Source organism: Phacochoerus africanus, chromosome 11 (genome assembly GCF_016906955.1).
Source record: "Phacochoerus africanus isolate WHEZ1 chromosome 11, ROS_Pafr_v1, whole genome shotgun sequence".
Taxonomy (NCBI): Eukaryota; Metazoa; Chordata; class Mammalia; order Artiodactyla; family Suidae; genus Phacochoerus; species Phacochoerus africanus.
The window spans coordinates 24,785,512-24,811,345 of record NC_062554.1 but is presented as its reverse complement, the minus strand read 5'-3'; the positions used below and the strand labels follow the sequence as shown (position 1 = coordinate 24,811,345).

At 42.6% G+C, this 25,834-nt stretch overlaps 1 protein-coding gene across 2 annotated transcripts in view; it reads right to left on the bottom strand.

Annotated features, from left to right (window-relative positions):
* Window positions 1-25,834, bottom strand: part of FAT3 (FAT atypical cadherin 3) — a 556,180-nt gene that overhangs the window by 372,522 nt on the left and 157,824 nt on the right. For both annotated transcript variants that reach the window (XM_047753634.1, XM_047753635.1), the window contains exon 2: window positions 12,448-12,762. In XM_047753634.1, coding sequence (XP_047609590.1) covers window positions 12,448-12,762 — 315 coding nt within the window. The remainder of the gene's footprint in view (window positions 1-12,447; window positions 12,763-25,834) is intronic.

The following is a 25,834-nucleotide window of genomic DNA, read 5'->3' as shown; positions in this document are numbered from 1 at the left end:
ATGTGCCCAGCATCACACAGCTAGGAAGTGGTAGAGCTGGGATTCAAAGGCAAAGACATATGATGCAGTGTCCAGCCCCTGAGACACTACTCCATGTGCCTTCTCTCCTCCCAGTGTTGTTATAAAGCCTGGCCACGACAGTGAATGGCAAAGTGCTAAATAAGCATTTGTCCTTGCGCCATGAAGTTGTGACACTGCTGTTAACAACTCACCACGGGTTGGGGTTGTGATACTATTGCTAGATTCCCATATGCTTTTTTAGAATAACCAACCTCAACATAAATAAAATTTATATATTCTTAAAACACTTGTCCATTTTTATAAGACTGTCAAGAAGCTAGGAACTAAGTCATTTAAAGATGACAGCAAATGTCAAGATAAGAGTATGCAGTGACACTAATATTAAACCAGACTTTGGGTTCTCAAGGTCAATGGCGAAACTACATGTCATCCTGTAGTTACTTTTCAGGTATAAACTTTCAGTGCTTTGAAAGAAAAGTGTTTCCAGAGAATCTACTGCAAAGGGTTGAAAAGCGGCAAAACAAATGAGACTCTGATGAAAGCCTGACTTACAAGGCACACAAATAACACTCGATAGTAACACCCACGTGGCCTGTGCCTTACCTAACAGGACTCCCCCAGACGGCTCCACATAGCGTGAGAGCATCATACACAGATAACCATCAGGAGTCCTGAAATGATGCTAATCATTCAATGCCACACAGGTCTCTCATCAAATCCCCTACTCCTTTTATTTTATATTATTATTATTTTATTTTATTTGCCTTTTAGGGCCACACCCATGGCATATGGAAGTTCCCAGGCTAGGGGTCGAACCAGAGCTGCAGCTGCCAGCCTACGCCCCAGCCGCAGCAACAACAGATTCCGGCCCTGTTTGCAACCGACACCACAGCTCCCGGCTACACACCTGATCCTTAACCCACTGAGCGAGGCCGGGGATCAAACTCGCATCCCCATGGATACGAGTCAGTTCGTCACCCATTGAGCCATGACAGGAACTCCCTCGTACCTCTTTTAGAAGCGGCCAAGTCATTAAGCATAACCAATCACAAGTTCTGAAACACCAACAGAAAATGAACTAACTAAAGCCCAGATTGACCAATGCAAAAAACGACTAAGTTCTTCACAGTTGGTCTAATGCGTGGAGCCAGGAGCTCTGAGTCCTGGGCTCTGCCGACTGCCTTTCCTTGCTGAGCAGACCTCCGCGTGCCCAACCCTGGACTCTACCCCGCACAGCTTCCACACAGGCTGCCATGACGGAGACCCACAAACCGGCTGGCTGGACCCAAGAGAGATTGCTTCTCATCCAGTCCTGGAAGCTAGAGGGGGACCCTCTGGGTGTTGGCAGGGCCACGTTCCCTCTGAAGGCTCCAGCGGAGGATCCTTCTTTACCCTCGCTGGCTTCCGAAGGTGGGCCGTCTCTGCTGTTCTTTGGCCTCTGGAAGCTGACTTTCCACCTCTGTCTCCCTCTCTCTCTCCCATGACTGTCTTCTAAGTCTGTGTCTCTGTGTCCGAATTTCCCTCTTCTGAGACAGGAAAGCAGTCCCTGGACTAGGGGCCACCCTAAGGCAGCTGGACCTTGTTTCCACAAAAGGTCACATCCATGGGTAGAGGGGGCTTAAGAGTCAATATGCCTTTTGGGGGGAGGCACAATTCAACCCCTAAACACCTGCAAAGCAGAGTGTGTACAATCATTGGGACGAGTTCCCCGAGGACCAGGGTCATTGACACATTAACGGGCTCACTGCATTGCTCACGTTTTCCCGTTCAAAGGCATTTGTCTTCAGCATTGAGGACCCCCCACCCGACCACTGCTAGCTGGGCACCACCAGCTAGGTGACTTTGGGCAAGTCACTGAGCTGCCCAGAGGCCCAGTGTCTTTCCAGGACTGTGGGGAGAGCTAAGTCAGCTAACAGGTGAGAACACCCGCGTGGCTGGGGCACGAGCGTCGGGGTTCCTCTTCCCACCTTCCCATCCCTCCCTCTCCCCAGGGGAGGGAGGAAACACCCACTTAGGAGGATCCAGAATATCCCTCACCATGTCGTGGAAGAATGAAGAGAGGAGGGCAGTGGTTTCAATTAAAAGGCACTGTTTCTCTCAGAACAGAGGAGAGTAATAAACCAATGCAGTAAATTACAGCTGTGGAATTAATGCCCAGATAGAAGAAATAAAAGGGAAATTTATGACCTTAATCTATCTCTTCTTTTCATATATATAACTCCATCATCTGCTTTATTTATGTGACTCTATCACCCTCCCAAATAATTCTCAGTCATTTCTAGCAGCAGCTACACCAGCAGCTGAGCCCCGGGGACAGGCTGGGTATTGACTGGGTATCTAGGAACACGGTGCCCCCACCTCATCCCTCCCTGATGGGCTGGAGGATGCACAGCCACACAGAATGAGCAGCATCCGCCCCCTCAGGGCAGCGCCTCTGTACCACCTGTGCGCCCAGGGTAGGGCCCCAGCTGGGCATCAGCAGCATGTCTCTTCCCTCCAGCTCGTGGCTGCTCAGTCTCCTCTCTCTTTTACCCTAGTGCCCCATACCTCCCTGTAACGCAGTTTATACAAGCTAGCACTCGAAACCAACACAACATGATCCATCAACTCTATTCCAATAAAGTTAAAAAAAAAAAAAAGCTAGCCTCTGAAAATCCTTTTGCCAGGCAAATCATTAACTCCAAGATCTGAAACTGTTTCTCCTGAATGCTATTGCCTATTTCACAGCCCTGTCCATCAACACTGGACTTAATTTGGGGGTCCAAGCTTTCCTTCCTATTACGGATGGTGGCAATCGTCCCCGCTTAGCAAAGTCTTTATGATCCCATGGTGTGTCCAAAGACAGTGGCACCCTGGAGCCCTGGTCTAAGCCCCGCGAGGCTACCGGTGCCCTGGGGCTTGTGAATGAACACTGCATGCTTGTAAGGGATGCCAGACCTCAGAGAGCCTTCATCTAGATACAGGACTGCAAAATCCCCTGTGGAGAGCAAGAGGGTTGGTTTTTTTTTTTTTCTTTTTCTTTTTCACTCACTTTTATTCCAGGGAAGAAATCATCCCCATATTTATCTATCAGGAGGCTGACACTAAGCAGGAACAGGATTTGGAGCTGCTTAAGCATCTCAAGGGAATAAACCCTGGGACCTTCAAAATAATCTCTTGATGCTGTTTGCTGAGGAACACTGCTCAAAACTGACTTTGCTGAGAATTTGGTCACCAGGCAAATCCTCTCCAAATACTCAGAGTTGAGAAAATGATAACTTCATCCACTCGCATTCTATGGGAAGTCTTGTCCTTGTTTTGTTCTTATTTATTTACTTATTTTTTGCTTTTTCTAGGGCCGGCACCCGCGGCACATGGAGGTTCCCAGGCTGGGGTCTAATCAGAGCTACAGCTGCCAGCCTACACCACAGCCACAGCCACACCAGATCCTTAACCCACTGAGTGAGGCCAGGGATCAAACCCGCAACCTCATGGTTCCTAGTCGGATTCATTTCTGCCGCGCCACAACGGGAACTCCTTGTTCTTATTTTTGCTCATGGATTCGATTTCAAATTTTCCTAAAGCCTTTCAAATACAAAGAACCTGGGGTCAGAGGGAAGTGAGAAGCAGCTCTGAATGTCTTTCCTTTTTTTAAAAAAATTTCACTTGATTACTATTAATCATATGTATTTGCATCCATATCTATTTATAGATATGTGCCCACAAGCACTTTTTAAAAAAAATGTGAACAATACCATCACACTCCACGGTAGTCAATCACTTCGTAGACTTTGTTCTGTAAGGGCCCCATGAGATAGAGTCCTCGACAATATTCCACGTCAGTTCAGTAGTTCTCAATGGGGGCATTACTTCGGTAGCTCTCAATTTTTACCCCAGGGGATGTGTGACAATGTCTGGAGGTAGTTTGGCTGTAACGACTAAGGGAAGGGGCGCTATTGGTATCTAGCAGAGACCAGAGATGTTGCTAAATACCTTATAATGCAAAGCACAGCCCCTCACAACAAAGACTTATCCAGTCCAAGATGCCAAAGGTACCAGGGGTGGGCAGGTAAATGAGGAGTATTAACAGATGGACACGACCATACATAAGATCAGCAAGGACCAACTGTATAGCACAGGGGACTATACCCAATACCTTTCAATAAACTATAACGGAAAAGAATTATATGCATATATATTATATATGTATACGAATTACATTGCTATACACCTAAAACTAATGCAATCTTATAAATCAACTATACTTCAATAAGAAAAAATGAAGAAAAAATGCCCAAAGTACTCAAGGTGAGAAACTCTGAAATAGGTATTTACATCCACAAACAGCATTTAAACAAAATCAAGCCACAGGAAGGAAGGCCAGGCGGCCGTCCACACCAGGTGACAGCACGTCCTCCCTTGCGATGCCCCACCCCCCCCCCATCCAGCCCGCTGCACCCTCAGAACCCCGCATCCATCCTCCAGCCCACGGCTGTGAGTAGTTGATCAAACAGGGAAAGGCACAGTCTCCCCAGGGACACGATGACAGGGCAGAAACGTTCCCTTTGCCCTTGTTCACAGGGAGCACATTCGCAGGGATGCAAAGGTCACTGCTGAATTTAAATAACCTCCCGCGATAAATCTGCATGAGGCCCATATGTTCTACTGGACTTGCTGGATTAAATGAACACAATTTAAGGTTCTATAGGACAAGGCCTCCTTTCATGGCTGAAAGAAGGAGCGAGGGTGATTTACAGTTTCATACATACTCATTCGCCACATCATCTGCTTTGTGTCCGTACTTATGAACATCGACTCATCACCCAGCAGTCATTTCGACCCACTCAGGAGACGTTAGCTTTCCGTGAGGAAGGGAGAAGGACCGAGAGAGAGGAACAAGAGATTTCTGCCATGTTTTCACTGATGAAAAAGCATCCATATTTGTACCCTTGTTCCCTCACCTTGTGTGTTCTTTCTTTTTAGTCTCTGAGGTCATAACATAACGCAAGGTCTCCTGTTTTCCAGGAAAAGGTGGTTCTCTAAGCAGATTACCCCAGAATAGGACTGTAGACCAAAAGAAGGCTTAGCTCCCTTAAGATACCAGATTATTTTTGAGCACCCCTGTCTGAGAAGCTATCACTCTTTTTCTAGGGATCAACTCATATCAAATGATGAACTAATGTTCATTGATTCAAGAAAGTAGTTCTGAATTACATTTAATAATGAATTCTGCTTAATTCTACATATTCAGAAATAACAGAAGTATATCTAAACATTAAGATAACCCAGCTTTTTTTTATTATTAACCACAAGTCTTAGGAATAATGATTTTGCTCACAGACCATTAAAGAGACAGGATATTCATTTTTTTCCACTTCATAAAACACAAAGTTGAAGCAAGGGTCTGAGAGTTGATGGGGCGGGGAGGTGCAGAGAGCACTTTGCACTCACGGCCAAATCGCAAAGCTCCTCCACGGCCACGGTGGGGCTAGAGTATAGGGATAAATGGATCAGCTCCGTTACCTGGTCCTCAGATGCATCTCTCCGCACGGTGTTACCTCCCTCTTTTGTTTCTCATTGGAGCCTGAAGTCTACAGTCTTGCAAATGGAGCTTCCAGGGGAGCCTTGTCAGAATCCTCTAGGAACTTGTTAGGAATGTAAATTATCAAGCTCCACCCCAGGAATCTGTCCCCTAACAAGTTTGCCAGGTGTTTATGGTCGTGCTGCAGTGTGGTCTGGGTTTTTCTGTCTCTGTTACCCCTCCTGGGAACACTTACCAGCTTTGTCTTACACCATACACCAAAAGGCAAGTTGAAAACATTTGGAGTTGGTTAAAAAATTAACAATAGCCAATATTTCAGTAAGTCATCCCTCCTGTTTTAATAGAGAAAAGTGTCCAGGGAGTTCCCTTATACTGCAGCGGGTTAAGGATCCAGCATTGTGACTGTGCAGCCTTGGACACCACTGGGCCATGGGTTCGATTCCTGGCCCCGGAACTTCCATACCTCGTGAGTGTGGCCAAAAATAGGGAAAACATGTCTAAACCCAAGGGACTCAATGGTGAAGCATAGGATTGGAGGTATCCTACAGCTGACATGCTTTGGAAGAGATCTTTCTCTCAACTCCCCTGAGAGGAGGAGAGGGCAGTGAATCTTCCACATGTAAGTGCACTTTGTTCAGGTTAATCCCAAAGAGCTCACAGAAAGGGACAGAAAGCTGAGCTTCCCCTCCACTCAAATACAGGTGGAGAGGCCAGTGGCCAAAGTCTGGGCCAGAGGGAGACATCACAAGTGCAGGAAGGGGAGTTCCCGTCCGTGGCGCAGTGGTTAACGAATCCGACTAGGAACCATGAGGTTGCGGGTTCGGTCCCTGCCCTTGCTCAGTGGGTCAACCATCCGGCGTTGCCATGAGCTGTGGTGTAGGTTGCAGACGCGGCTCGGATTCTGCGTTGTTGTGGCTCTGGTGTAGGCCGGAGACTACGGCTCCGATTGGACCCCTAGCCTGGGAACCTCCATATGCCGCGGGAGCGGCCCAAGAAATAGCAAAAAGACAAAAAAAAAAAAAAAAAACAAGTGCAGGAAGGAATTTAGAAAGCCCGTGCCCGATAGTCAACCATCAAAAGTCTGGATTAAGTAAGGCTCAACTTTCATACAAACAGGCTTTCAACATGACATAAGCTAATCCTGGATCTATGTTTAATAGAGGCCAAGGAGAGGATAAAGGGATCTCTCTTAGGTATTTTTTTTAACCCCTGTAAAAAAATTATTTTAATAGGCCTCTCAAAAGGAAGATCTAAAACCCCAGACTTTAAAAAATCTAAATATTATCAAACAAAAAGAAAAGAGATGTGCATAGTTGCCACTTCTAATAGCTTCCACCACTGCGAACATTTATGAGTCTTAAAATTCCTTTGCTGGAGTTCGCATTGTGGCGGAGGGGAATCGAATCCAGCTAGGAACCATGAGGTTACGGGTTCGATCCCTGGCCTTGCTCCGTGAGTTAAGCATCTGGCGTTGTCAAGAGCTGTGGTATAGGTCGGAGACGTGGCTTGGATCTGACGTGGCTGTGGTGTAGGTCGGCAGCTATAGCTCCAATTAGACCTCTAGCCTGGGAACCTCCATATGCCATTGGTGTGGCGCTAAAAAGAAAAAAAAAAAAAATTCCTTTTCTAATGATATAAATCCTCTCCAAGTAGCTCAAGGAGCAATAAATGGGCTTTCAAGGTCAGCTTAACCTGTTTATAGTCCCTGGGTAATTTTTCACTGCTCTCTTCACAGTCTGTCCTGTTCTGAGGGGCCCACTTCAGGTCGGAAAGGGCCTCACACCATCTTCTCCCACTTCAGCTGCCACTGACCGCTGCCCTGCTCGGCCGTGCTGCCCTGGGCACAGCTTCTACTCCACAGCGTTTGACCATGTATTTTTTAAAAAAACTGCCTTACACGCTTGCTAAGTACACTGCGTGTATAATGCTTCCATTTTCCCCACGGGAAGCAATTCCCTGAACACAGAAACTATCTCATACTTCTGTTCCATCACCTGTCACACCAACACCTGGGGTCTAGAAGAGCAGTGACAAGCAGCAATGCACAGGACTCTTTACACAACCCAATGGAAGGTTCCAGTGTTACACACCAACTAGAAAGGAAAGTCTTCATTGCCTTTCACGGACGCCTCATTGGGGCAACATGGATGGATCTGGGGATTAGCATACTAAGTGAAGTCAGTCAGACGGAGGCAAGTGTCATATGGCCTCACTCATACATGGAATTGTAAAAAAAATCATACAAATGAACTTATTTACAAAACAGAAACAGACTCACAGATATAGAAAACAAACTCACAGTTACCAAAATGGAAAAGGTGGGATAAATTTTACGTTTGAGATGAACAGATACACACTTTGTGTGTGTGTGTATGTGTGTGTGTGTGTACACACAACATTTTATATGTATAGTAAATATTACAGCCATCATAGATAAACAACAAGGTCCTACTTACAACACGGGGAATTATATTCACCATCTTATAATACACTATGATGGGAAAGAATCTGAAAAAGAATGCATATAGATGGATACAACTGAGTCATTTTGCTGTACACCCCAAACTCACACAAAATTGTAAATCAACTAAACTTCCAAAAATAAAAAGACAGTGGGGTTGGGGAGTGGTCTGCTTGCAACTTACACACACTTGACTCTAGGAGGGAAAAGAGGATGATTAATGATAATAACAACAACATTTATTGAGTGCTCTACTAAATGCTAGCATGCTGCCCGTGTGTTAAATGGTTTCCATACTGTAGATATGATGACAATAAACATTCCAAAATCCTGGAGGAACTTCCCAACCCTGTTCCCCAAGTCAGCCTGGATGACCAATCAGCGGCCTGCTTGGATTTTCTTAGAAGTGCTAGAAGGAAGCATTAGAGCTCCTGCTCAGCCAAACAGACAGGTGAAAACCAGCCTGCTGCATGTCTCCTGCCCAGAACATGTGGGTAGGGCTCCGGCTGCTGACTAGCTAAGGTAGGCACACGCAAGGAAGTTGCTCTTGATTGAAATCAACTGCCCAGCCTGGAATTAATCAAGGCTTCTCTGTACAGGCCAGAAAGGACCTCAGAGCAGCACAGCTTTTGTTTTCCTTCTTAAGCCACAAGAATTACTGAAGAAAGTCCATAGACTACTGACTCTGAGTGATTTCAGACCTGGCAGAAAGAAAGAAAGGAAGCAAGCAAGCAAGCAAGCAAGCAGGAAAGAGAGTTCTTTATGTAGAGAACAGAGTATTTATTAGAGAATTCTCTCTCCCTTCCTGGGTGCAGGGCATCTATTACCTGCTGCAGGCTGTATTGACATTGTTTTGCATTCATCATTTTAATCTTTATTGATTATGTAGCACATGGTCAAAGCATAACAAAACTCTATAAATTTCAGCGCTATCACAGAGGAAGGAATGAAAGATCAGTTTTAGAGTCCATCCAGCTGAAAAAATCTAAAGCACAAATCTAACCTTAAATACACCACTTAGGTACACCTCCCCCTCTATTCCTAAAAAATGTTACATTAACATAACTATTGCAGACAAAGGCCATTAGAGAGAAAGAGAGTATGCCAAAAATTAAAGCATCTCTTTAGAGAGTTTGTTGAGTTGGATGGAAATTGCTCCATAGGCAGCATTTTACTTAGAGCAATAAGCTTAACATATTACCCTAGACTTGCAGTTCTGCAAGTCTCCAAAGAAACAGGCAAAGTAATAACATGCTTCTTATAGGGCTTTACAGTTTTTTCTTTTATTTTATTATTTATTTTATTTATTTATTTTTGCTTTTTAGGGCCACATCAGAGCTAGGGGTCGAATCGGAGCTGCAGCTGCCAGCCTATACCACAGTCACAGCAAAGCAGGATCCAAGCTGCTTCTGCGACCTACACCACAGCTCATGGCAATGTCGGATCCCCAACCCACTGAGCGAGGCCAGGGATCGAACCCACGTCATCATGGATATTAGATTCATTTCCGCTGCGCCACAAAGGGAACTCCTAGGGCTTTACCATCCACCAACAGCCTTCTAACACATCATGACATTCAGGCTTCAAAAGCAACCTTGTGAAGTAAGGGTTCACATTTTCATTTGTTTTCTCGATAAGAATCTGAGACCCAAGGAGGTTAAATGTTGTGCCTGTATCAGAGTTAAGAGCAGTCAGGATGGGGCATCAACTTTCTTTGCGGAGTGTCAATGTGCCAGGCACCGAGGTAAGTATTTCCTACAAAGACCCCCCATATCCTATACAGCAATGCTTTCTCACCAAAACCTGAAGTTGAGAGAGCTTTAATAACTTGCTCAAGCTTACAAAGCCCAGAGTGTCTGATTTAATCTGTTTTTCCTGCTGCAGTTATGGTGTTTCCTATTAAGACGTGTAGAGCAAGAATTTGAAAACCAGGACTTCTGATCCCAAATGTTACCTCCTCCAGGCAGCACTCCTTGACCACCACTCTCACCAACCCCATACTCAGTGAAACTCTTCTACCACCATCAATTATTGCATGTCTTTCACTCACTCATAAATATCTGTCATTAATTTCATGTAGCTTTGGGTCCCTGAAAGGCATGGACCATTCCTTAAGTTTATAACTCAACTTATTAGATCTTCTTTGGAAACTAGCAGGCACAATAAATGCTTGGTGAATGACGAAATGGATAAATAAAAGCCAGTGTTTTCTTACCGTAGGTCTGAGAATTACAAAGTATGCTATACATTCCTTTTAGACAATCAGAAAACTTGGTCTAAAATATCATGCCTGGCACAAATCCCTTTTAAAAATCTACAGTAAGGACAGAGAATCATATACATATGATTATCACTCTTAGTATGCAATAGAGGCCAAATTTTGATAATATAGGACTTTGCGAAAATTCATGTGCAAACTTTTCAAAGCTGTATGAAAGACAGCTTTAGTTCCATGGGTCTACATGTTCTCTGCAAACAATGTGCACTCTATACTCTTCGCATCCAACTCAAATTCTTTCCTGTGACATTTATTCTTTCCTTCAACCACAAGAGGAGGATAGACCCAGTGGACATTGCCCTTGTGCAGTGTCTTTTAAAAAAGAGGGTGCTGGGTTCACTCTTACCGACTCAAGCGCCCTTGGAAACAAGAGGGAGGACTTGGAATCTGACTGGGGTGTTTCCGATTCCACAGGGGCTGTGACATATGAGGATGTCTGTGCCTTCGACTTCCTTCCCGGGACTTTTTTGGTCTCTGTTCTTTCCTCCCCTTGACTTTCTAAAGCATCGGAATTCATGTCTCTGTCACCACATCATACGTAGCTCTTGGCTACAGTGAGCAAGTGAATCAGGATGGTGCTTCTCATATGATAGGCGGCTTCCTTAATTAACAGGGCACTGAAAGGATGGGCTAGGCTCCAATTCTCTGAGTCTTTATCTTCAAGTTCAAGTCGACCTGAATCAGACACTAATGGCAGATGACCCCTCTCTGCCTTCTAATGAAAGGAGAGTCAGATCCGGACTCAACACTGTTTGAATACTAAACTCTACATAACACAAGTGACTGGCCCACTCATAATTGAACAAAAATCAATAGTTTAAAAAAAACATTTGGCATTCTCTTCAAATTATGTTAATGGGAATCTGGCATTTATAAAATGCTTGGGGTCAGCTATATGTTGCTATTTTAACACACACGGACAGGAGAAATCATCAATGTTGTCAGTGCTCTGTTAGGAGCGTGAGGGTGGGACACGGCCCAACATCAAATGCCAATCACCTGGCCTATCTTTGGACTAGTATCAACAGCCCCGTGAGATAGCAACAGCATCTTTTTTTTTTACATTCGTCTAAATTTCAATTCATTAAAACTATCTGTCACAACTCTGAGTGTGTTACTCTCTTGTGTAGATCTAAAAGAAGTAAATCACAGGAAAGAAGTGAACTTCTGAGATTTACTCAGCAACACATTTTGTTTTTGTTTTTGTTTTCTCCCCAGTGCCTCAGAATGCATTCAGCCAAACCCCACATTTGGCATCTCTGCCCACCCCCCCACCCCCCGCCACGGTTTTTTTTTTGTCTTTTCTAGGGCCGCTCTCGCGGCATATGGAGGTTCCTAGGCTAGGGGTCAAATCGGAGCTGTAGCCACTGGCCTACGCCAGAGCCACAGCAATGTGGGATCCGAGCCACATATGCAACCTACACCACAGCTCATGGCAACGCCGGATGCTTAACCCACTGAGCAAGGCCAAGGATCGAACCCGCAACCTCATGGTTCCTAGTCAGATTCGTTAACCACTGCGCCACGATGGGAACTCTGGCATCTCTGACCCTTTAAGTCAACATATTAAATTTTCCAGTACAATCTTAAGAATTTTTTTGAGCAAACACCCAGAAAACTAAAAATTTATCTATTTTATGTAAAGATTTAGACACTGGAAATTCTTCTAAACATTGACACTCTATTGATGGATAGAACAGAAATTTTAAAAAAAAAATCTGAGGCTTAAAATTAAGGTTTTAAGGAGATGATTTATAACAAGATGGACTAAGGACAAGCAAGAGAAAATCTCCTAGAAAAAGAGGTGTCACAAAGCCAGCTACCCAGAGAGCCCAGCATGGCCCAGCTTACTCTCTCCCAGGAAAGAGAAAGTGGGAGGCTGGCTCTCCGAATGGCCCCAGAACCACTTTTTATAATTATGAGTCAAGAAAATCTCAGGCTTCCTGAGAAAGCCTCTAATTTCTATTAGATCACTTCATGTCAGTGTCAGCTAAAATCAAAGCATGCCCACCAGGCAGAATGCTCACCTTTCAGAAGCTACCCCCAAGAAGGGGGATGTTGTTCCCCACACATTAAAATAAATAAACAGGGTACAGCAAGCCTCAGCCTGATGAATGTAAAAGCTGGACAAACAACTTAAAAAAGGTCATACGAGCGTCCCCTTACCTGTTTTGCTGTTGATGGCAAAAAAGTTCTGAGGATTTCCACTCGTAATCCTGTAGGTCAGTTTTTCGTTGGAACTGGAGTCAGGGTCCTCAGCCTGGATCTGAATGACAGACACATCCTTTGGAGAGTTTTCCATGACCACAGGATAATAAATAGGTTCCGAGGTCAACGGAGCATTGTCATTCACGTCTTCAATTTCAATGTAGACCTCGATAGTGGAATAGAGTGGAACGACGCCCCGGTCTGTGGCATAGACAGTCAGCCAGTAGGACCCCGTTGTCTCCCGATCAAGAATGTCTGCCGTAGAGATGACGCCTAAGAGAGAGCAGGGAAAGCGTGACTGCTAGAGCAAAACTGGAAGACATTAAGTCAGTCATCCCCAATGGAGGAGGGCTGGGCTAAGTCATCTTGGCACATGGAAAAAAAAAAAAAAATCCACCACGTAAAATAAAACGAAGGTGTTTCTCTCAACATCAGAACATTATTTGCTGCAAAACCATACTAACTAGTTCTACTGTTTGAGGAGTATAAAGACATTCAAAAATACTTAGATTGAATTTGGGGGATAGATACAGCTCAGTGCACGCACGCACGCACGCGCGCGCGCACACACACACACACACACACACACACACACACACACACGACAATTGGGAACAATGGGAAGAGAGTGGACCAGAGGTCAAAACACTTCCCATGATGCATGGGAAACCAGTGCACTATCAGATCAATATTTCCATTTGACCTGATATTGAATTGATTTCCTATGCAATGAATATTTTATCTGTTCATTCACAAAAAATGAAAAAGACCTTTCAAATGTTCTTTTGCTGGTTGGGATGGAAAATATTTTGCATGCGAGCCTCCTCTGCACTATTCTCCTACAAATCGAATGTCACAGTTATTCCAAGCAATCAGGGAAGAACCTGGAAGCCACACCGACATACTTTCTGAAGGAGATCTAGCCCCCTCAAGAACTCTAAAGAAAGTCTCAAATACTCTTTGAGCCACTTTGAGAGAGACCCATGGTCAATCATTTTAAATGAGGACCAGAAAAAAATGCCTGATCTGTTTCCTGCCCCCTTTCCCATTTCATGGTTGAAACAAGTGCCAACCAGGAAACCAGACATCTGCCAGAAAAGCCAAAGAGAAAACACAGGGCTCTTGAATACCTCTAAGAGCCCTTACCCAAATCACCCGGTAACAGAAACTTACTGCTGGAACTCATAAGAAGCTTCTTTAAAGTTTCTTTCTTAAAATCTTCCTTTAAAAAAGTTGTATTGATTGTAAATCAACTATACTTTAACCAAGAATTTTTTAAGTTTTATTGAAGTATGGTTGATTTACCATGTTGTGATAGTTTCTGCTGTACAAGAAAGTAATTCAGTTATACACATACACACATCCATTCTTTTTCAGATTCTTTTCCCATACAGATTATCACAGAATATTGGGTAGAGCTCTCTGTGCTATACAGCACGTCCTCACTGGCTAATCATTCCACATACACAGTGTGCCTATGCCAAACCCAAACCCCTCATCCATCCCTCCCCCTACCAGTCCCCACTGGTAACCATAAGTGTGTTGTCCATGAGTTTCTTTCTGTTCTGTAAATAAGTTCATCTGTATCCTTTTTCTAGATTTCACATATAAGTGATATCATATGATGTTTGCTTTTCTCTATCTGACTTACTTCACGTAATATGATAATTTCTAGGTCCATCCATGTTGCTTCAAATGGCATCATTTCATTCTTTTTATGGCTGAGTAATATTCCAGCCATAAAATGGAAAAACTCAGTGATTCCACTTATAAATTCTCTGAAAGTAGTTGGGATACTCATGGATGGCATGCTGTTCATGTAAATGTTTATGGCCTAAAAGACATACATGGAAGGAGTCAAGACACAGTTCTCCAATTCTGCCCCGAATCATCTTTCCTTCGTACTCCTGTCAGACTTTCCACTTTATTAGGCATAAAATTTGGCCTAGAGTCCTTATGTAAACAAACTGCCAAGTACAGTTTGGGAAGGAGAAGGGCACCTGTTACAGAAACAGGCTGGAATAGTCAAAGTTGCCTATAATGCAGAACAACTATGTGATTCAAAGGGAGATGGCCCAACTGATGCTGAAGTTTTAGCCCTAAAGTTATCCATCAAAGACCTCCTTGAGCTTTGTAATTCTCTCTTGTAAATGAGGCCATCAAATCTCAAATGTTAGCACGGAACTCGCCCAAGGTCGCATGGCTAGTTGTAGAAGAACCGAGGTCTGTCTGCTTTGAATGCTCTAGTTTTCAATCCATTACTTACTGTATCTTTGACCCTGGACAAGGTGTTTAAACCAAGCAAGCCTACTTTTATTACCCATAACTCAGTGCTGGGTGATCACATACTTAAACACATGCGAAAAATTGGGCAAAATGCTTGCAACATAGTAGATGCCAAGTGTATGTTAAATCAATATGTATTGAAAGCAAAACCCGAGGCCTTGTAAACAGTAATCACACTCAAAAGCAAGGGACAATCTTGAGAGGACAGGAGTTGAATGGAATGTCTTGTTAGATTTCTTTTTTTCTTTTCCCATCATGAGACATTCTTGCTTGGTCTTTGTAACCTGCCCATGATACCTTTTCATGACAATATCTGGCCTGTTTGGGAAACAGCAAAAGAAGTCCAACAGAAGAAAGGCTGGGGGAAAAATGTAATTGTAATGTATACATGTAAGGATAAAAAAAAAAAAGAAGTCCACTACAAAGAGAACTTAATACACAGCAAAATCAAAGAAGTTAGGTCCGCTTTGTCTATACGTTGCCTGACCTCCCACGACACATCACATGTACTGACATACAAGCATGCATGTGTACACACACGCACACGCACACACACGCACACGCAGATTTGTAGTCACAGAATTGCTCTGTGATCCCTGGGAGTCACTTAATTCTCTTTTCTTGTACCTGTCACACTGGGAGATGGTATATTACAGGCTTTGGACCTTAAATGATTTTGAGAAGTCCTTGGATGAAAGGCATCCACTAATGCAAATTAAAATATTTGGGGGAATTTTATTCTATTTTTCAATGAAAGATCAGACATGTCCTCTAGAAGTCAGAATTCTCTCTCATTAAGATAAAATATGTCTATGGTCTATTTACTCATTAACAAGAAGTGCGAATGAGTATCTTGGAACATGGTGTTCCGGCATCACTCGCATGATCCAAAAATTTGCAGACAAAATGAAAAGAATGACTCTGAAATGTGTTGACAATTATTAGTAGATTCATTCAAGACTCCGTATTAATCATATTAAACAATCGATGCCAAGTGATAGCATTTCCTCACTTTTTTTCAATGTTTCAAGCTAATTATGATTCCCTTGGTCACAATTAAAAATGTAAAGCCACATGTCCTTTTTCATCAAGCAAAAACTCACTTCTGAGGCTGCCCAGACTGCCAAAATCATGTCATAAACCCATAGCTTTGTAACAACTACCATGCATTCTTTATTACTTTTTCTTTCAACAGAGGCATACTTGGCATACAATAAACTATACATATTTAAAGTAAACAATCTGTAGGTTTTGATACCCAGAAAACCACCACCACCATCAAGAGAAGAGATATGACCATTATCTTCAAAAGTATTCTCCTTCCTATTTTAATCTAATTCAAACACTCTCAAATTGTCCCTACTCCCAGACAACCAGGTTAGTTTTGTCACTACAGATTAACTTGTATTTTCTAGAATTTTATGGAAATGGAATGATACAGTATGCGCGCTTTTGGTCTGGCTTCTTTCACCCAGAGCGATTATTTTGAGATTCGTCCATATGTAAAAATACATCAGACTGCTTTATTTCTGAGTAGTATGCCATTTGAACCGGTACAGCACAATTTTTTTACCCATTGATTTGTTGGACATTTAGGTGGCTTTCAGTTTTTAGATGTTACAAATGAAGCTGCTGTGAACATGCATATACACATTTTGGGTGGAAGTACTGTCAATACTCAAGTAACTACCTAGGAGTGGAATGGCTATGTCATATTCCCACTAGCAGTAAATGCGGGGCATTCCAGTTGCTCTACATCCTCCTCTGACATACCTGGCATGAGCAGTTGCCTTAATTTTAGACAGCCTAATGGGCATTTACTGATAAATCCTAGTTTAAATCTGCATCTTCTTGGTGATATGGAGCATCTTAAAAGTGCTTATTTTCATCTGCACATCTTCTTTGGTTTAAATACTCAAATGTTTTATGCATTTAAAAAACTGGATTGTTTGGGGCGTTCTTATATATTCTGGATTGAAGTCCTTTATCAGATATGTGATTTGCAAATGTGGTTTGTCTTTTCATTCTCTGCTATATACATATTTTTTAAAGAACAGAAATTTTTAATTTTGATTATATCCAAGTTATCACTTTTATTTTTATAAATCATGTTTTTGGTGTGTAGCTAAGAAATCATTGTCTAGCCCAAGACCACAAAGATTCTTTTCTTATGTTTTCTTCAAGAAGTTTAGGCTTATGTTTTATATTTATATTTATGATAAATTTTGAGTTCAGTGTTTATATATGGTACAAGGTATGGACTGAGTTTTTTTTTTTTTTCTTTGTATGTAGATATTCATTGTATCAGCCACATTTGTTGAAAAGATTATCTTTCTTCCACTCAATTGCCCTTGCATTTTGTTGAAAAATCAGTTGACCATATACATGTATGGGTGTACATCTGGACTCGCTATTCTGTTTCATTGACCTATTTGCCTATTTTTACATCAATATCACACTTTCTTAATTAATACAGCTTTACAATTAGTCTTGAAATTAGGAAGTATAAGTCTTGTAGTTTTGCTCGTCTTCAAGTTGTTGGTGCCACTCCAGATGATTTTGTGTCTCCGTGTGAAGTGTAGAATCAGCTTTAGAATCCACATGAGGGGAGTTCCCGTCGTGGCGCAGTGGTTGACGAATCCGACTAGGAACCATGAGGTTGTGGGTTCGGTCCCTGCCCTTGCTCAGTGGGTTAACGATCCGGCGTTGCCGTGAGCTGTGGTGTAGGTTGCAGACGCGGCTCGGATCCCACGTTGCTGTGGCCCTGGCGTAGGCTGGAGGCTACAGCTCCGATTCAACCCCTAGCCTGGGAACCTCCATATGCCGCGGGAGTGGCCCAAGAAATAGCAAAAAGACAAAAAAAAAAAAAAAGAATCCACATGAAATTTTAAAACAACCCATTAGGATTTTTACTGAGACTGTATTGACTCTGTAGATCATTTTGGAAAGAACTGACATCTTAACAACTTTGAGTCTATTGATTCATGAAAATGGTATATCCCTCCATTTATTTATATTTCCCTGTATTTCTCTAACAATGCTGAAGTGTACAGGTCTTGCACATCTACTATCAAAGCTACCCCTAAGCATTTCGTATTTTGAGACTGTTGTAAATGGCATTATTACTTTAAATTCAAGTTCAAATTGTTGATAGTATATAAAATACGACTGCTTTTTGTATACTGATCTTACAACCTTGTTACACTCATTTATTAGTTACCATGGAGTTTTTACAAATTCCATAGGATTTTCTACATAGATGATCACAGCATCTCCAAAGAGAGACAGTTTTATCACCACTACCATCACGTCCACACTCACAACTATTTAATCCTTGTGTGTCTAATATTATGACAGGTGCAATAAAAGCATCATTAAATTTTATAAATCCATCATTAATTAAGTAAATATTTATTTTCTGCCAAGCACTCAAGAGGTCATTACTATATGTTTATCCCCATGTTACAGGTAAGGGTCTAGAGATTAAATAACCTGTGAATGATCACTCAGCTAATAAACAGACGACCTCATTCTCAAACTTTGGTCTATCAAACTTGTGACCATTTGTTAACCAAAACATTATATTGCCTTTTCAATCCATATAGACATCAGACCCACACGGTATTTCATGTCCAAGGAAATTATTTTTCCCCTCTTACACAGAAGTATAATTAATCGAGCAAGTACTGTTGAGCTAATATGATACTTTCCTATTTGACTTCTCCGGGTACTTCTTGGTATGTCTGTATAGATTATAAAAGCAAACACAACAGTACTGATTCTCTGTAAAGAGAGTCTTTTTGATTTATAAAAATATGCAGAACATAAATGTTTGTGACATAGTCATCATCCATTATGTAACACAGTCCTGGAGCGTTTATCTCCAGGAAAGAATCTGTCTTTTTTTTTTGTCTTTTTTTGTTGTTGTTGTTGTTGCTATTTCTTGGGCCGCTCCTGCGGCATATGGAGGTTCCCAGGCTAGGGGTCCAATCGGAGCTGTAGCCACCGGCCTACGCCAGAGCCACAGCAACGCGGGATCCGAGCCGCGTCTGCAACCTACACCACAGCTCATGGCAACGCCGGATCGTTAACCCACTGAGCAAGGGCAGGGACCGAACCCGCAACCTCATGGTTCCTAGTCGGATTCGTTAACCACTGCGCCACAACGGGAACTCCCAGAATCTGTCTTTTGAGAAAGTACATTCTATAAGGAGAGGCTCTATCATGCTGCTTAAACTGTGGTCTCATTGCACACAGCAGTGCCTCACATATAGGAGACACTCAAAAAATGTTCATCAATGCATTTAACTCCTCACACTGAATCAACAGCAGGTTAGTTTACATCACTGATGAGATACGTCAGCCTCACTCAATCGCACCTGGAAGGGACTTCGAAGCTCCTTATGTCTAACCAGCCGGCGAAGGAAAGCATCCCTCCCACCTCATGCCCAACCCAGCACCCAGCCTCTGCTAGGAGTCTGATGACCGGGCCCTCGCCATTTACCAGGGAGTTTCAGCTAATGCAAAGTCCTTCACATTGAGGCAAAATTTCAGTCTCTAATTCCAATGCATTCCCATCTCACATCCCAGAGTAAGACAGAACGAGTCTGCAAACCTCCCAGCAGGGCTCTTCAGACGTCAGAAGATGATCCTCTCTTCCCAGGGTTTTCCTTCTGGAGTCTGCGGTTTCCTTCCTCAAGCGTCATACAGGCTGCTAGTCTTTTCTTCATCCCTGCTCTACAGTCATAAGGTATGACCTTTCTCCATTCACCAACATGTTTTGAGCAGGGGTAGGAGTGGGTCATTAACAAATCTTATTTTAAAAATAAACCATCCACAGGGAGCGCCTAGTAAGTTCCAGGGCGTGTTGCTCAGTAGAAAGGACTCCGGTGGAATAACCCAGAGGGAGATACATCTTACCCCCTTTATATTTTCACCTATTACAGAAGCATTCACAGTAGATTCCGCTGAGATGCCTAAATTTTATGCTGCTGTTTATGAAAATGTCATTTTACAAATTCCTTAGACATACAGGTAGGATATTTTCTACTCTTTATTTTAGAGATATGCTTGTGTTTATAATTCTTTTTCCTATTTCTTCTTTATTTGCTGTATCATATAGGCAATAGCAGACTGGAAGTATTTGGGTAACTTAATATTTAATTGTATAAGCAGACACGCAAACTTTATTTATTTATTTATGAGACCTGTGCACAGCTTGAAATGGAATTAGTTGATTCCAGCATGAAACATGTGTTAGCTATAATTGTTCTTTCTTATTCACAAATGTTAGGAAAAAAAAATATATGCACTTTGTTCTCATCACATAAACTCTAAATGTTGGAGATGAAAGGAAAAATTGTATGGAGCTGTTCAATTCGGATAAGTGTCACACTTTGGGTTACTTACCTCTTTCTAGCCCTGTCCCCACATGCTACAACCAAATGATATTTCAAATGACATCTTCCCCCAAAAGAATACACCCAAACACCCACAACAACTCCAAAACAACCTGTCAACAATGGTCCAGGGAATGCTTTGGAGGCTGGCCACGTGCTCTGATGAAAATCTGCCTGCCAGGATAACAATTATAGATTTTTTTAACAGGAGGCAGTTAAAAAAAAAAAAGACACACACACACACACACACACACACACACAAACCCAACTTAAAAACACCATGATGGTATCGTCTTTGTAGACTTGGTGGTGGGGTCTATTTACTTCTGCATATTAGATTATTTTATTCCCAATCAGGCAGAATATTAACTCCTGATTCTCAGTGCATATAAAATTTGTATTAACTTTTTATTCTGAAACAGTAATAGACGAACAGGAAAGTGCAGAGAAATGTACAGGAGTTCCTGGGCAACCTTCATCCAGCTTGTTAACATTTAATGTATTTTTAAATTTCTTATTTCTTCAAGAATCAAACACGTACTAGATTTATTTCTGAGAGAATACAGAATTCATTCATGGGCTTCGTAGTCAATTTTAGCCAACCCTTGCTTGCCTTTGTTCAGCAAGATCACACAGACAATATTTTTCTTTCCTTTCTTATTCATCCCCAGACTTGTATAAAGCTCTAATTGCCTTAGGAGGGATCACTCTTCTGAGCAGAGTGTGGTAAAAATTAAGGGAAGGATGGGGATTTTGTCCTCGGAGGCCCAACTAGGGTCACTGCATGTAAGCCTATGGTCATATCTGTAACTTACCAGCCTGAAATACACTGAAAGCAATTGGAATCAGCCGAAAAGGGATGAGCCAACATGCATTGCACAATTGCGGGTGGAGAGACTCTTTTTTTGTCTTTTGTCTTTTTAGAGATGCACCCTGTGGCATATGGAGTTTCCCAGGATAGGGGTCCAATCGGAGCTGCAGTCACAGGCCTATGCCACAGCCACAGAAACGCTAGATTCAAGCCACGTCGGTGACCTACACCACAGCTCAGGGCAATGCCGGATCCTTAACTCAATGAGCTAAGCCAGGGATCGAACCTGCATCCTCCTGGGTGCTGGTGAGGTTCGTTAACTACTGAGCCACGACGGGAACTCCTGAGCATCTTAACTTAGAGGTTCAAAATGCTTCAAATACCTTTATACATACATGTGCTTTTCTACATTTTATACATCACATATCTGACACCTAATATATTTAAATTTGCACTTTAATGCACTTTTTAAATTGGGGATTTTAAGCGCATCACCCAGCTAATCAAGTGGCAAAATCAGGCCTGGAATCTGGAGCTGTGAATAGCAGTGCGCCCTCTTTTCATTACTGGAGTTGCCTGCTGATCTATCCCCATGTGTCCATTATCATGACAAAGAAGCCAATTCCAAGCCCCCCCCTGTTCCTCACAGTGGCTTGGTATCAGCTCTTAGGTAATGGGAAATTCAAGAGTTTCCATACTCTCCTCCATTTCTAAAGTTGTAGCAAGATATTATTCCATTTTTCTATCTTCTGAAAACATTCTCAGATGTTGGACTGGTCTGCGGCCCGGAGAATGAAGATATTTGAGTCTTCCTTAAACATCCCTCTCTCCTTTGCTTTTGCACAAAGAGTACTGCACACGTGGTGCCTTCAGTCCCCGCCTCCCCAAACCAAACCCCCTTCTCCGTTCTTCAAAGAGGTTTCAGAGTCAGAGGGCACCCCTCTCCCAGCCAACCAGGGCTCCAGGATGTCCTCCATAGGCCTTGGTCTTAGCAATTCATTTTCATCCCTCGACCATTCTACTTAAAAGCTCCCTGTGGGCAGAGACCCTTCTGTCTTGTTTTTGTTCTCTGTTCTAGGAGGGTGGCTAGCAATGTGGAATACTTTAGCTGTTGAATTAAAAAATGAAGGATAACGTCAGGAGTTCCCATCGTGGCACAGCGGAAACGAATCTGACTAGGAATCATGAGGTTGCGGGTTCAATCCCTGGCCTCGCTCAGTGGGTTAAGGATCCGGCGTTGCTCTGAGCTGTGGCCTAGGCCAGCGGCTACAGCTCCAATTCGACCCATGGCCGGGGAATCTCCATATGCCGTGGGTGCAGCCCTAAAAAAACAAAACAAAACAAAAAGTGAAGGATAACATCATAACATTTGCAAAGTGTAGGCAAGTTGGGATGTCTGCCTCTTTGTAGACAAGTACTCTGACGAATGGCTAGGTTAGAAAAAAAATTGCGTCATCTAGCTGTCTTGCTATGCTGTGATCACTAGGAAGGATAAAATGGGATAGACTGAGTTTGCCATCAAAGTAAGACTTCTCTAATGTATGCACAGAACTGATAGTTCACTGGCTCTGTAACTCTGCTCTCCATCTCTGAATTCTCCTATTTGATAAGACAATTTTCTTAAAATTCATGTCCAATTTTGAGCTGTCCTTTTACTACCTAGAATGCAGATGGTGTCATGGTAATATCTCCAAGGCTTGAAGCCAAGATGCAGCTTGGTAAAGACATCAGTTGACTTGATCATGCACTTAAACGCTGTACTGCTCACACACCACAGGTAGTGGGAATGAAAGCCCTGGGCCCCCAGATACTGAAGCAGCAGGGCACTCTCTCTCTGGCCTCTCACCCACCCCCAGATACGTTTTGTTCTACTCTGTTCCCTCCTCTTCATGCCAACTTCTATTGATTAGCTATCTTTCATCTTTGCAGAAGGAGAAGAAAAATCCACGGCACAGTTGTGGGGAACAATTCTGTACTGAAATGCAAGCGCCTTCATTCCCTGTTATTTCACAAGGCTCAAAGCTGGGGCGCTGCACATTAGATTAAGGCCAAAGGCTGCAGGCTGAATCCAAGCTTTTATTTGGAGTTAATGAAAATGGACAGCTCTCCTTGTCTGTTTGGGACCCAGGAATTCTAAAACTTAGCTACGTGCTCGAACGCCTCCCATGAAGTTCCGTGTTCTCCGTGAACACACACTTGGAATTCAATTTTTTTAAAGACAAATTTTTGGGACCAATTTTCAATGGACTCAACATGTACACCTGTTCTCTCTCTAGAGTAATTCTGGTCTGTGTAGCTGGCATCAGGTGCCCAAAGTCTCCAAACAAGATGCAGACAGGGGACCAGGCTGTAACACATCTCGCTGGCATTGCTTTTTCTCTTCCTTGTGCCCCAGATTCTTCCCAGCCTCAGACCCTTTCTGTGCTCTGTGCTAACGTGCAGACCCCCCATACCCAGCACAATGATCTGGGTCCACACAGCCAAACAGAGGAGAGGACTGACATTTAAAACTATGGAGAATGTGCTCTCACAATGTATGAAATAAAGTCGAGAAGTGCTTTTGTTAAATGTCTGAAAACATGGAGGTTAGTTCACGAAGGGCAGTAGTTAGCTGGATTCTATTTCTTTAGAAGAAGAAACGAGTATAAACGTCAACATAAAGCATTTTGGTTCCATATCTAGAAATACTTTCTGATAACAATGGGAGATGAACAAAGGAAGAGCTCTCTGAGGAAGCTGAGGTTTCTGTCTATTCCTATGTTTCAGCAACAGATGAGAGAGAGAGAGAGAGGGAAGGAGGGAGGGAGGGAAGGAGGGAAGGGGAAAGAAAGAGAAGGAGAAAAAGAGAAGGAAGGAAGGAAAGAAAAAGAGAGAGAGAGAAAGAAAGAAGAGGGAGAAAAAAAGAAGCCATCGTGTGTCTAGTAGAAACTTTTGGAGCCTTCACATTAGTTACTAGATAAATCTCAGTGTTCAAGAAAAATTAAGACTTCATTACAGAAGAAAATACACAATAAGAACAAAATTTTAAAAAGATGGAGTGCCCACAGTGGCTCAGCAGGTTAAGGATCCAACATTGGGTTTTCTGCAAGGATTTGGGTTTGATCTCTGGCCTCCCTCAGTGGGTTAAGGATCCAGCATTGCTACAATCTGCAGCGTAGGTCATAGACGGGGCTCAGATCAAGCATTGTAGTGGCTGTGGCATTGGTCCCAGCTGCAGCTCTGGTTTGACACCTAGCCCAGAAACTTCCATATGCCACAGGTGCAGCTATAAAACTAACAACAACAAAAAAAAGAGAAATAAATAAAAATAAAAAACACGCATTAATTCACGGCCGAGAGATAATAACTGTTATGTTCTTGCTGTAGTGCCTTTGTTCTGTATTATTTCACCCCCAAAGCAGCGTAATTCTCTGTAATTGTGGCTCCTCACTTGCCATCACATACTGAACAGCTTTCCACATTGATAACTGTAGTTCTATATGCTTTACTTCTACTGACCGCGGGGTAATACCCCCTTGCCCACTGACCCACTAATGGGATAAAATGTAAATTTCCTATGTGAAAGAATTTTCTCTGTGGCATCACTGTTGTATACTCCAGAGGAGTGGCTAGTACACACTGGATGTCTGATAAACAGTTGTTGAAATATTCATATAATGTTTATCATTTATTTAAAGAAGTCCCTCTTGCTTAGGTCATAGCTTATTTTTTTTTTTTTTTTGCTATTATAAAGTATGCTTAGATAAAAAAACATTGTGTCTCTATCTTTTTCAATTATTTCTTAGGATAAATGCACAGAAGTAGAACTGATGAATCGAAGGGTTTGTACATTTTTAAATGCATTTGAATCAACTGCCAGAAAGACTAAACTTACCAGCAGTTTCTGATGACATTTTTGACTCAATCTTTACAAAATCTGCATTATGGTAGTGGAAAAAAAATTAAAAAACAACCCAAATCAAAAACAATCTGCAATTTACCATCTATAGAGGTCACAGCTGACCTTATAAAAATTTCCTCTTTGTATTTTAATCATTTGACTCAACAACAAAATGCCACGTTTTTGCAGTGGGATAAAATATTATCGACAGACAGATCCATCCTAAAAATTCAAAAGACATATTTTACATAAGGCACAACTTTAATGAAATGAAAATTTGTCCACAAAACCAAATTCTTCCGCCTGGAAAAGTGCTGTGGAATTTTTACATGACATGCCAGAGGATAACCCTTAGCTCGTCAAGTAAGAACATTTTCGGGGGATGTGCTATTAGATATCGGTCATACTTTAACTTCATATTTAGTTTATTTACTACCAGCTCTAACTCAGCACAGAGAGCACCTGGGTGTCTCTGAGCAGAGTGGCTACAGAAGAGGCTTCCTTTGGGCTGGGAGGTTTTTTCCTTCCCCTCCCCCAGCTGCCACCCCAGTTTTATTGAAGTCAAAGGGACAGACGTCCCAGTATGTTTAAGGTGTAGGGCATAAAGGCTTGACTCACATGTACTGTGAAATGTTTGCCACAATAAGTTTAGTCAGCATCTAGGTATAGGCGCTGTATATCATGTAGATAGAAAACCCAACCCAACCCAACCCTACAAACAACAAAAACAACCAATGGGAGACTGGGGGTTTGAGTTTTGTTTAGAAAAGGCTTTTGACTTTCATTGCCCTGAACCAAAATGACAGCGTAAAAGCTTTGGAGGGTGTGGACTAAAACACTGCTTGCCTTGGCAGAAGAACGAAGCATGCCCCCGCTGCCATCAAGCCACCATGTTACAGCCATCCCCGAGGGAGCTACGTATGGAACCAGAATGCCTGGCACAGCCTCCCTCCCCACCCCAGACTGTGC